At 39.2% G+C, this 13,563-nt stretch overlaps 2 protein-coding genes across 5 annotated transcripts in view; one reads left to right on the forward strand and one right to left on the reverse strand.

Moving 5' to 3' along the window:
* The window catches only part of DUSP16 (dual specificity phosphatase 16), a 100,817-nt gene that overhangs the window by 35,651 nt on the left and 51,603 nt on the right, over positions 1 to 13,563 (forward strand). The window lies entirely within an intron of this gene.
* On the reverse strand, positions 1,235 to 10,306 carry EIF2S3B (eukaryotic translation initiation factor 2 subunit gamma B). Its single transcript, XM_027856408.1, is given in 9 exon segments — positions 1,235 to 1,286; positions 1,288 to 1,376; positions 1,378 to 1,443; positions 1,445 to 1,539; positions 1,542 to 1,589; positions 1,592 to 1,744; positions 1,747 to 1,809; positions 5,779 to 5,795; positions 10,299 to 10,306. Coding segments are annotated over 9 exon segments (591 nt in total).

A 13,563-nucleotide genomic window follows, 5' to 3' on the forward strand; every position in this document is an offset into this window, starting at 1 on the left:
TTTTTTGGTCATTCCTACCATAAGCACGTCATTCTTTTTTTTTTTTTTAAAGAGTGTTTCTGTGGTTTGGTGGGTTTTTTTTTTGTTTGTTTGTTTTTTGGTGAAGCAATTGGGGTTAAGTGATTTGCCCAGAGTCACACAGCTAGTAAGTGTTATGTGTCTGAGGCTGGATTTGAACTCAGGTCCTCCTGTCTCCAGGGCCAGTACTGTATCCACTGCGCCACCTAGCTGCCCCAAGCACTTCATTCTTGCGCAATCTTCGCTCTTTTTTTTTTTTAATCTCCTTCAGTGTACATACCTAAAAGTCGTCTTTTGCCATCCCCACCCACCAGCCCCGCAATGACAAATGCCAATTCACTTCAGGATCTGATAGAAATAGGCCAGGACCCTGAATCTTGCAAATAGCAACAGTTCTAGCCCAGTGTCCTCAACCCTCATCCTGGGAGGTACCTGTGCTCCTATCACAGACACAAATACTGAAAACCCCAAAAACGAGAGTTCTTGCCATCAAAGACACTTGGCATCGTCCAATGGTTTAACATCAGAAAGTGATATTTTTTCAGTGGAAATGACGTTAAAGAAGAGGCTTTAACATCTGTTTTGCTAATGTACTCCTGAGGACCAAGGGACCTTTCCACCTGACTTGCAGCTGTATTGTCTGCATCTCTGTTCTCTCCTCATGAGAATGTGAGCTGTTGGAGAGCACTTTGCACGGGGCTTTGCAAGTACTGAGAACTTAATAAATGCTTCATTCATTCATTCAGTTTGCTGACATTTTCAGGTGCTGCTCCAGGTGCCCCAAGAACTCATCCCACCCTTTGGTCAGCAAAGCACAAATTTGAATCAATTTTTGTTTCAACTCAGATAAGGCCTCTAGGAGCAGCAAACTGAAGATCATTCTATGATCCAAAAAGTGGTACAATTATGGGAAAAAATTGGCTTACTTGTGAGTTTCCCTTCCTTGTTTTTGGAGATAGTTCCAGGTCTATCCTCTTAACTCCTGATTCATCTTCAGTACTCCTTTTAGAATATAACTTCCTGCCATACCACTCTTAATCTTAATCATCCATTTCGTTTGTTGAGACCAAGGACTTAATAGGATAATTTTAGGTACTGAAGTAGTATTGTAAGAGTCATGAAGTTTTCTTAACTATGGACTCAAAATAATTTCAGTATTAACATTTCAGCTGTACATTGCACAAATACAAAGTTTATCCTGTTCCTTACCCTGACCTTACCCTGGAAGAGATTCCACCAAATCATTCTTATTCTGTAACATCAGAATTATTGAATTTCATGATTCCTATAGCAGCTGGTAATTCAGAAGTCCTAGCCTGAGGACAAGACTCATTGCTGTCTATCAATAGCATGGCTGTCATGGGTAACTGCTGCACCAATCAGCATGGTAGCCCTCAAAATATAATTGTAAGAACAAACCATAAAAAGGCATATGTTTGACTAATTTGAACATTTCTATCGTTCTTGAAATGTCTGTAGGAAACTCATCTGCTGTGCTACTTCTACAAGATCTGTTAATATTCTTGGTAGAGTTGGGTCATCACATTTGTAAATCTTGGCATTAGCATACCAACTTGATACTGAACTTTTCTTTCTGGCTCATTTTTGGATTGGACAAAACAAACTCGAGAAATAGTTTTTACCAGTGTTGACTTTCCATGTGCTACCCAGCCATTTGCATATATATTGTTGTTGGCGCATTTGCTGATAACTTTATGTGAAGTCAGGTCAGCTGGGTGTCATCTGAGGTGATCAGATTTTATGGAGACAGATTTGGCTGCCTCAGAACCACTCTGCCTACAATCATTTTTATTACCCACCCCCATACAATTCAGGCTTCACTATTGGTTTCATCATGGCTTTCATTTCCCTTTCTTCTCTCTGAATTGTTCCCCTTTTCAACCTTTTCTCAGTTTTACATTTTTAAAGCTATTACCTATGCTTTGAACACTTGCACTTTACATATGTTCTGTTTCTTTTCCCCTGTTAGGCTTCCTCTCCTTTTCACCCTTTCATGTTTGCCTTATTCATGGCAGGTGTTCATTAAACATCCATCTTTTGAATGAGTGAGCAAATGAATACCTCTTTCATCTTAGTAGCTTAATTTCGTTGATTTATTTATTTTTTGTTATGCAGCTTAGTAAGGGCCTATATTTCCAGGGGTTGGAAGAATAAACAACCCAGCATTTAAAAATGGTTTCCCATAAAAACGAATTCTGTGGATATTTACTATTGTTGGTGTTATGATAGGGTTAAAAGAAATCCACCATGTTTTACTGTATTAAAATCTGTGCTGTATTGCTGGAGGACTTTGCTACAATAGCCTCAGGTGTTGAAGGCGCCATCATCTTTCTGCTCGTCCAAGTTGACCACTTTTTAATCATCTTTAACTCTTCGATCCTCATCCCCATTCTCTAGTCAGTTGCCTCATCTTGTCAATATCTTATATCCATCCCCATCTTTACACCTACATGGCTATGACCCTGGTTCAGGACCTCCTCCCCTCTCACCTACACTATTGCTATGGTGCCCCGACTTGTCTCCCTGGATCTAGTCTCTCACTTCTCTCCAATTTATTCTCCTACCAAATAGCTTCTTTTTTCAAGCATCCATCTGACCTTCTTATTCTCATATTCAAGAAACCCCAGACGAGACTCTGAGATAAAGTACAAACTCTCCTCAGTCCTCAGTTTACATTTCCAGGTTTTTTGAACATTACTCTTCTCCCTGGGATATATTCTCTCTCTGCCTCTGCCTCATACAATTCCTGGCATCCTTCAAAACACAATAGTGCGTGGGGCCGCTAGCTGGCCCAGTGGATAGAGCACTGGCCCTGGAGTCAAGAGGACCTGAGTTCAAATCTGCCCTTAGACACTTGACACTTACCAGCTGTGTGACACTGGGCAAGTCACTTAACCCCATTGCCTAGCAAAACAATACAAAAAAACACAGTAGTGCTTACCTATATAGGAAGCGTGTTCACCTAGGAGCTAGTCCCCATTTCCCTAAATTTACTTTTTTATCTACTTTGTATATATTTTTATTTTTTCTAAATGCTCATTGTTTCCCAAATAAAAAGCTCCTTGAGGGGAGACAGTTTTGCTTCTGTTTTTGTTTTTGTATCCCCAGTGCCTGAGAGGCAGTGTGGTACAGTGGATAGGGAGCTGCCTTCAGAGTTAGGAAGACCTGGTTCCAAGACACATAATAGCTGTGTGTGCCGCAGGCAGGTATATATGACCATTGTTGAGAAGGTGCCAGTACTATGTAGCAAGTGGTACTTTTTAATTTAACAAATGTGTATTAAGTGGTTCCTGTTTACAAAGTACAGAAGATAGAGGGTCAGCCTTCAAGTCAGAAAGACTTGTGTTCAAATCAAGCCACTGACACAATGCTAGTTGTGTGACTGACCACAGACAACTCATTCAGCTTCTTTTCTTCCAATTTTATAAGAATGTAAGTTACCCAAGACTTGCAGATGTGTGAAGGGTGTTTCCCCACCAGGAGTTCTCCATACTAATGAAATCAGAGGTCTGGACAACAAAAACAAAACAATAAAACATCTTCAGGGCACTGTGCCTGTTTTCTGAGAATACCTAAACCAAAACTGAATGGTCCCTGCCTTCAGGAAGATTTTATTCAACTGACATAAGTCCAAACTACCCAAAGATAAGTATATAGAAGGTAATGGGGCAGGGGAGAGGGGGGGAGAGACAGAGAGAGAATGAAAACTAGGGGGCCAAGTTATAGCAAAATTATGAGTATAGTAATTTTATTTATTTTTGTTTATCATTGAGTATGTGCTATGTTGTGGGTTGAAAGCTCTACTTGGGTCAGGGACATTATTTTGTAAACTGTAATGTTAACAGGTATTGGGTAAAAAATAAAAAAGAACATAGAAGAGTGTTAGTTTTAAGAGGATGCTTTAAAACAGTGAATTAGATTTTTGAGTTCTCTATCTTTTCCCCTGCTGCTGAATTTGGGTGTAATATTAAATTATAACCCAGTTGATGCAACAATAATTTCCACCTTTCTTGTTAAGAGACTAGGTTTAATTAGTCCTCAACCCTCTTCTCCTTGGTGAAATTAGTGATAAATCCACATGAGTCGTGGCTGTTCTGTTTTTAAACAGTAACCTGACTACAGATCTTGTCAGCTGTATGGTGTGTATTTTCTGTTGTTGCAGTGTGAGCTGATAGAAATTAGACAGTTTGCTTAATTTAGCCTCATCTGAGAGGAGTGGGTATAAGGTGTTGACACAACTTTAAGGGCTGTCACATTGAGATAATGTAAATAGCCTAGTAAGGAAAGTCCTGTTCAGTAACATCATTTGGAGTTTTTAAAGCCCTCACATCCATAAGCACTTTTGTCAGTTGCCAAATCTCTTAGAGTTGTGTATTCTTTTTAGGTTTCATAGCCACCAAGACCATCCCTAGACAACTGTAGCTATCTGTGGCCTAGAGCTGTTTTTTTTTTCTCTGTTGTTTCCCTTTTCTAATTCATTTTCTATAGAACCAAGAGTGCATTTTCCCTCAAACATGATTTTTTCTGTCATTCTTCTGACCAGATACCTGCAGGGACTCCCTTAGCTTGACTTTCAGGATGTACCCATCTGACCATATCACTCTCCCCTGACTTATGCCTTATCAACCTAATTTATCACTATTCTCGCATAGATTACATCAGCCAAGCAACTCTGGCATTTTCTGCATATAGTTTGCATGCTTCTACCTCCATTTCTCTCCTCTGGAATTCTGCCTTCCTCTAGAGCACTTAATAAGCGCCTGCTATTTGCCAGTGACTGTGCTTGGTGCTATAGATAGAAAAATAAAAATGAAACAATCCCAGCACTTAAGGAATATAGATTCTTTCAGAGTTTCAGGGGAGGTGTGTGGGACTATATATGTGTGTGTGTGTATATATACATATACATGCACATATACATATATGTGTATATGTATATATATGCATATTCTTATTTTTATAAACCCTTAAACTCCTTTTAAAGGAAACCTTCCATGTTAATCTGCTGTATAATCTTTTTTTAATCCATTTTGCTCATTTTGCATAATATTTTATGTAATACATAATATAAAATATGTAAGTATATATGTATTACATTTATATGGTATATAATATGTATTATATATAATATATAATAGAAATGTTATGTTTATATTATGACAATATGTGACACATAATAATATAACATTTAAATATATATCTATCTTTGAAGTGTGCTTCCTCCCTAATTGATTTATTTTATTTTTTTTTCTTTGGTGAGGCAGTTGGGGTTAAGTGACTTGCTCATAGTCACACAGCTAGTGAATGTTATGTGTCTGAGGCTGGATTTGAACTCAGGTCCTCCCGACTTCAGGGCAGGTGCTGTATCCACTGCGCCACCTAGCTGCCCCCCTAATTGATTCTTTAATCTGTTTTCCATAATAGTTGTTCCAGACCTTCTCTTCTTTCCTTAAGTATACCATAGTAGACCTCATTCTCCCACTCTCTTCTCTCTGGACTCCTTACTTCATACTTTACTGAAAAAAAAAAATCAATGGCATTTGATAAAACCTTCCCCTTTTTCCCTTCCTCACGTTCTCTCCTCTTCATCCTATAACCCCCTTGATATTGTCCCTCCCAGTTTCCTCCTTTTTTCCAGACTGTGATGATGAAAAGACCTTTCTCCTTGCCATGGCCAACCCCTCTACATGTACCCTTGATCCCCTATCCTCCCCCTTCTAGTTTTTTCTAGCAAATAACCCCCACTATCACCTCCTCTCTAATCACCAATTCCTACCTATTTCCTGGCTCCTTCCTTGCTATTTACAAATGCATCCCAGTTTCCCCATCCTTAAAAAATCCTGACTCTATTCCTCAGCCCCCAATTGCTATCATCCTATATTTCTTCTTCTATTTTTTGTCAGACTCCTACATAAAGTTATCTTTATGTGATGCTCCCAAGAAGCAGGTAGGTAGGTGTTAAAATGGATAAAATGCTGGGCTTGAAATAAGGAAGACCAGAGTTCAGATGTGGCCTCAGATAGTTTACTAGCTGTGTGACCCTGGGCAAGTCACTGTATCTCTCTGTCTGCCTCACTTTCCTCAGTTTTCCATCTCTGTAAAATAGAACTTAAAAGCATGTATCTCCCAGGGTTATTGTAAACATAAAATGAGATATTTGTAAGATTTTGTATAAATTCTAGCTGTCATTATTATTGTTTCCCTTCCTCTCCCTCATTCTCCTCTGAACTCTGCAGTTTGACTTCTGACTCCATCACTCAACTGAAACTGTTCTCTCCAAAGACAGAAATTATTTTCATAAATGACCAAATCTAATGGCTCAGTGCAATATTGACTAGAAATGCCAAAATTACCTTTTTACTTGGTAAATGTTCTCTCATTTTTTTAATTAAAGAAAAATAACCCTTTATAACCTCCTCTTTCCCCATAACACTTCTCTTCCTCCACCCTCCCAAAAAACCCCCACAACTTCTAATGGTAGAGGAAGTGGCTTTTAGGGAATGATAATTTCCACCTACCTTACCTGTATATAAATTAAGCAGTAGATTAAAAGATTTTTTTCCCCCACCCTGCCTTCTTTCATTTCCTTTTGATGTTTCTGGTTTGCTCCTTTTCTCAATTAAAGATGTAAATAATAACTCAGTGGAGCCCTGAGGGTGGAAGGATAAATGAGGTAAAAGCTGTTGAGCCTCTTGCTTCCCTCTCTTGGCATGGGTGGCATTTTCAACTTTCCAAAACTATAGAGGAAGGAAATTAGATTCTTGATGAAGCCAGCTTTCCCCACCTCCATACTTTCTGTTTCAAAAACGTTAAAATGTAAACTTTTCAGCAAATGGATAAAGTATGAAAAAGCACGAGAAATTAGTCCTTTCCCCATGTAGAGGGAGGAGCTTGGTAAGATGGGTCCAGAATCCTTCCAGTGTCTCCTAAATGAGATAAGAAATTCCAGTTAATTGTTAATAAAGTTGTCCTGATCTTAAAGATGTCTCAGTTAACTCAACCTTGATTTTTCTAAAAAAAAAAAAACAACAAAGTTTTATTGGTTTCTTTTGTTTTAACATGGTCTGAATTTCACAATGTATTCCTTCCTCCCCTCCCTCTCCCAGGAAGTCTTTTTTTTATTATAAGAAATAAGAGGAAAAAAACAGCCCAACAAAACTAATCTAAACCTAAATCTAATTTAAAACTAAACTAAAAATGTCTGACCTTATATAGTGTCCACACCCATAGATGGGTCTCCATCTCTACAAAGAAATACTGGAAAAGTACTTTTTCATATATCTCCTTGGGTCCAGACTGGCTTTTTATAATTTTGGCATTCTCTTTTAATTTTTTATTTAATTTAAAATTTAAAATTTAATATTTTTACATTTATATTGTTATAGCTATCATGTATAGTTTTAATTTTAGAGATGAAGATAGCCCTTTAAAAAGTAAAATCCTAACTATGGTAAGGGGAGGATAGGATAATAGAGAGAAGAGAGGGTAGAGTAAGGAAAAAAAAAAACCCAAAATGGAACAAAAGGAATATAAAGAAGAGAGAAATACTAGGACATAATCATCAGGTCTGATATGGCAGTAGAGGGGTCACTGGGTATATATAATTCCAAGGGATGGTTAGAGGACAAGGGGAAGCAATATTCCTACTACAGAGGCTGCCCTGTGTTACCAGAAGGGTATCATGGTGCCTAGCAGAACCATTTTAGGGCCAACCAGATTCTCTTCTGCCCAAGCATGGCAGCTTTGAGGGTTGGAAGATACTACAAAGTACTACTTCTTGAGCACCAATCTATTTTCTGTAATTCTGCCTTTTGGTGGTTGGGACCCCCCTAACCCTAAAATATCACATAGAGTGATAACCAAATGTTGGGAAATTTTACAACCTGTGTTTCATAGTTGGATATATGGAGTTTATAGATTATCTAATAGCAAAAATGTGAGTATGTGTTGCTTGCATTTGGGGATAGATCACTTGGCAAAATTCTGGTAAGTTACCACTTTGCCCATCTCAATTTTGAGACAATGAGAGAATTTTAATGATGAGGGAAACCTTAGAGGTAATATAGTCCAACCTGTCGACTTTATAGAGGAATGACTAAGGTTTCCAGTGAAGGGTCAGTTTAAGTCAGCAAGCATTTATTAAATGCTTACTATGTTCCAGGCCCTAGGAATATGTATGCAATCAAAAATAAAGACAATTCTTGCTCTCAAGGAACTTACCTGAGAATAGAGGAAGGAAGCAGAAAAGTTGGAGGGGGACAGTACAAACATGAGGTGCTTGGGTCAGAAGCCAGGAGAGGAGTGAACAAGTGACCTTCAGGGCTGCCTTCAAAATGGAGGGTAGACTGTAGGAGGAATTCATCAGGTAAGAGGATGGTGTCACTGCATGGAAAGAGGAGGAAAGCCAGGAGAGAAGAGGCTCAAGTTGTGAAGAACTGTATTTGGAGGGGTTAGGGAGTTAGTAGGAGAAGCAGGGTTACAGCCAAAGTCTCCTGATTTCCACTTGTTTGCTACCATCTTGAGAGCCTAGGACTTGTTTTTAGCCATGAGGAGCTCAGAGTCTGGAAATGGAGTGATGGTTGGGGGTTGGGATGAGGCCTGAGATCAGTTGTAGAGTTTCCTGTAAAATTTTTTTTAGAAGTGTAAAGGCTTGTTGCTTTTAAAAGTTAGTGTAGGAAAGGGGAAAAGCCTGTTATCACCTTCTGGGCTGGCCAGTGTCCTACTTTTAAAACCCCTGGGCTATTTTTGTCTCTCTGACCCTGGAAGCAGGTGTGGTCTTCACATGTAGGCCATGAGGGGATTGTATTCAGGTCTTGGCTGTGCATGTCTGCGTTGGAGCCAGAATGAGATGAGACCCCTGGATGTATACGTGAAGCAGCTTGGTCCCTTTGGCTGTTTGGGTCACAGTCTGGCCCAAGTGTTCTCCCTGGGAGCATTGGTGTTATTTGCTGGATACCTTGTTGTTGTTCATTCCTTTTAGCTTCTCTGTGACCCCATTTGAGGTTCTTTTGGCAAAGATACTAAAGTAGTTTGCCATTGCCTTTTCCAGCTCATTTTACATTTAAAGAACTGAGGCTAACAGGGTGAAGTGACTTGCCCAGGGTCACACAGCTAGTAAGTAGTCAAGTGTTTGAGGTTGGATTTGATGAATCTTTCTAATTCCAAGCCCAGTGCTCTAACCCCTGCGCCACCTAACTGGACACATTTATTCATGTGATGTATTCCTGAGAAGTTCTAACTTGAAGTTTTAAAAAATTAAAATTTTATTTTAAATCCACTAGTAAATTCATTCTGAAGAAATACTGCAATTTAACATAGGATTTTTTTTTAAAGGATTCCTTTGCAATTGGAATAGTTACACCTTCATTTATCTGTTTCTAAGTTTACATTTAAGCACCCAGGTGTGCCTTTATATAGTAAGACACACCCTATGGTGCCTTTATATAGTAGGATACACCTTTATATAGAAGGACACATATAATGAACATTGTACTGTTTGTAACAAATGTTACTAATGTTTTTAAATATAATCATACTTTACATGCACTTGGACAGGTTATATTTAAAGAGGTACTGGTGTGAACTTTTGTGTGATAGCTAGAATTTATATAATACTTTAAGATTTTCAAAGCACTTTACATAGGTTATCTCATTTAACCCTCATTGCTACCTTGTGAAGTAGGTGGTGTTGTTATCCCCATTCCTTGGATAAGGAAACTGAGTCTGAAACTCTTGCCCAGAGTCACACAGCCAGTTAAGTGTGTGAGGCAGAATTTGAACTTGGCTCCAGGCTTCCTCGCCACTTCTGAACCTTTTAGTAAAGCCAGAATGTTCTCCCATATAGCTTCATCATAACTTCAGATTTTTCAGTCAACCTGAATTTGCTTAAAGTGAAGTATACATGTTCTAGATTTTTCTGTTATGGCCTAGGTCTGTCTACCTGCATTGTTAGGGAATTTCTGTTGGTCCTTAAAACAGAAAATGAAGTTAATTCTCCTATTTTTTGTTCAGTAGTAACCACAGTGGTTCACTGCGGTCCATTCTAGGCGCCCTTGCCTATCTTCCCACACTCATCAGCCTCTGGTGGAAAGTTTTCTGCTGTTTTCACTACCTAACCCTGGCCCCTAGGAACTGTGACAACCACCCACATTCCTTACCTGCTCACTAAGGGTTTTTTGTTTTGTTTTAAATGTGGTACTGGTAGGGGAGGGCAATGGAAAAAAAATACCGAGCCAGGAGTAAGAGCATTAGCAGCCTACGACGACATGAATGATGAGAATTTTAAACCGTCTTTTATTTCCATTCCTGGGCCCTGCTGCTGCCCTTATGGGGGCAATGAAATTGTACCCCTTCCATGGAATTCTGAAGACCCAAAGAGAACCCATGCTGACGAGGAAGACATGGGGGAGCTTTCTGGTTGTCTAAAGACTGATGTGCAGGTAGAGCGTGGCATAGCGGATAGAGAGATGGCTTCAGGTCGGGGAGGCCTGGGTTTATGTTCCCACCTCTGGCCCATGCTGGCTTTGTTATCATAAATGATAAGTCAGTTAGCTCCTCAGATCCCCCAGAAAACTCTGCAAGACCGCAGATGGTTAATCAGTCTTAGCTGAGGGACTTTCTTCATCCAGGGACACCCGGGGAAATCACAAGTCCAGTTCAGAAAAAAAAGACTGATGTGGGAACCCTGGGTGGATTTTAAAAGACTCGTCCAAAATTTGGAGGGCAGTTCAGTGGATAGAGTGCCAGACCTGGAGTCAGGAAGACCTGAGTTAAAATTCAGCCTCAGACACTTATTCGCTGTGTGACTGAGGGCAAGTTGCTTAACCTTGTTTGCCTCAGTTCTTCATCTGTAAAATGAGCTGGAGAAGGAAATGGCAAACCACTCCAGTATCTTTGCCAAGAAAACCCCAAATGGAGTCAGGAAGAGTTGGACACGACTAAAAACGACTTTTCAACAAAAATTTATAAGAAAGGTCAGATGATGGAGGCTGAATGCAAAAGTATGGCATGATTCTGTAAAATTTATCAGGAGTGCTAAAGCTCAGAATTGAAAGCTAAGGGGAGGAGGGGAGCATTCTTTTAAGTTATGGTAAGGAAAGAGGAGTTTCAGAGTGGGGTAAGACCCCTGTATTTCCAGGGTGGTTTGAGCCAGAAATAGCTAATGCAGTCTTAGTCGGCATTAAGAGGAATAGCACCTAGGACCTGGAAAGCTATGTCCCCATTGTACTCTGCCCTGGTCAGATCATGACTCAAGTTTTGCTTTCCGTTTTTTGGGTGCTACAGTTTAAGATGGCCACTGACAAACAGGATGATATCCAGAGGATGGCAGCCAGGAGGCAGGGGCCTTAAGGTCATATTAGATGAGGGTCTGTTGAAGGAACTGGGAATGTTTTGCCTGGAGGAAAAAAAAAGAGAGACTTAGAATACTTCCTGTGGAAAGAGGATTAGAATTGTTTTGCTTGGTTCTAGAGTGCAGAATTAAGAAACCATGAGTTATGGAGCAGCTAGGTGGCACAGTAGATAGAGCTCTGGCCTTGGAGTCAGGAGAACCCGAGTTCAAATCCAGCCTCATACACTTGAAACTTACTAGCTGTGTGACCCTGGGCAAGTCACTTAACCCCAATTGCTTCACCAAAATAAAAAAAGAAACCATGAGTTAAAAAAATATCACAAGGACTGTAGTCTTCATGAAGGTAAATATGGTAAGCCTAGAATGGTGATGCTGTCCTTAAACATTTTTAGTCTCAAAATATTTTAATTTTAAATTATTAACAAAAAATATTTTACTTTTTAAAAATGGGGGGGGACATGGTGCCTCCCACTACAATGTCTGGGTGAAGTCTTCATGAGCATGCAAGATAATTACTTAGTGGAGTTTCAGTGAAAATTCCTGTTCAGGTTGGGTTAGAATAGATGGCCTGTTTAGGGGTTTCCCCCCTGCTTTTTAAAAAATGCATTTTTTATTTATTTTGTTAAACATTTCTGAATTACATGTAGAAGAAACTTTTATCATTCATTTTTAAAAATTTGGATTTTCAAATTATCCTTTTAAGGAGATTCTATGATTTTTCTAGGTTGGGTCACAACAGGAAGAGGGAATTTTCCAGTCATGGGTCTTATGCCATAAAATCTTAATGATACCTATGAAGTCAAATTTGCTTTCATCCTCTAGGATCCCTAGCTCATCTGCATATTAGCCATATTTTGTGCATTTACATATATTAATTTGCTTGGGCCCAGTGCTGGAGTATATCCTGGAATCCATTTCTTTTTCTAGTGCTCCTAATACCAAAATTCAGTCATTTGACATACACCAGTGCTTCTGTGATGAACACTCATCTTCCTCATCATTTATTGGAAATTCAGATGAAATTAGAGTAGGGAAGGGCATAGACACAGTGTGTGGAACACAGTGGTGAAAAATAACAGGCATTGTAGGCATTCTCTAGCTTTCTATCTGAGATTACCTTTTACAAATTAAACAAGGTTCTTTTAACAACAGTGACACCCAGTAATGGATCATCGCCCTAATTTTGAAATGCTTATATAGAAATAGGAGGGGGTGTATTAGAATCTGTTTTGTATGATCAATTATCAGGACAGCTAGGTGGCGCAGTGCACCAGGCCTGGGGTCAGGAAGACCTGAGTTCAAATGTGGCCCCAGATACTAGTTGTGTGACCCTGGGCAAGTCACTTAATCACTATTTGCCCCAGTTTCCTTATCTGTAAAATGAGTTGGAGAAGGAAAAGGAAAAAAACAAATATGGGAGCCCTAAGGTTGTCTGCTAGATACCATATGACCGCTGTATTTACATTGAAGAGTGCCTTTTGGAAGAGTAGTCACATGGTTATTCTCTACTCAATCTGGAAGCCCCAGTTCCTAGAACTTAATCTCTTGCAGCATCTATAGGGACGAGATGCCAATTAGGTGTTGGGGCTTTGTTGCTAATACAAAATAACTGAATAAATTAAACCTTTTTTTTTTTTTTAAAGTGGATGGTATCCAGTGTCCCTGATATAGGTGCCAATATCGTAACAAAATTTGGTGAAACTGGGAAGGAGAATTTATCATCTGAGAATATATAATATAGATATTTTAATATAATTAAATTATAAATGTCTTGCTACAAGATTGGGAATCTTAGAAAGAAGAAAGTTTTGTTTTTCTTTGGATGAAGCAGTAAAGTATGGAACAGTGACTTTGGAGTCAGAGGACTTGACCCCTGACCCTTCTCCATGTGTGTTTTTAGGCAAGTCACTTAATTGACTCAGTTTCCTTACGTGTAAATCGAGAGTAGGACTCTGTGTTTAAGGTTTCTTGCAGCTGTGATCCTTTGATAACTACATTTCTTATTTGATAGAAATAACAGTTTCCTTGGGCCTATTGCTGCTTTTCAGGGGGAAAATGCAAAAAATGAACTCTTTCCCTTCTTTGCACTTTTAAACTACACAGTATGTATGGGCTCCACCCAAATACACACACACACACACACACACACACACACACACACACACACACACACA

This window comes from Vombatus ursinus, unplaced genomic scaffold, assembly GCF_900497805.2.
Source record: "Vombatus ursinus unplaced genomic scaffold, bare-nosed wombat genome assembly UNPS02011431.1, whole genome shotgun sequence".
NCBI lineage: Eukaryota > Metazoa > Chordata > Mammalia > Diprotodontia > Vombatidae > Vombatus > Vombatus ursinus.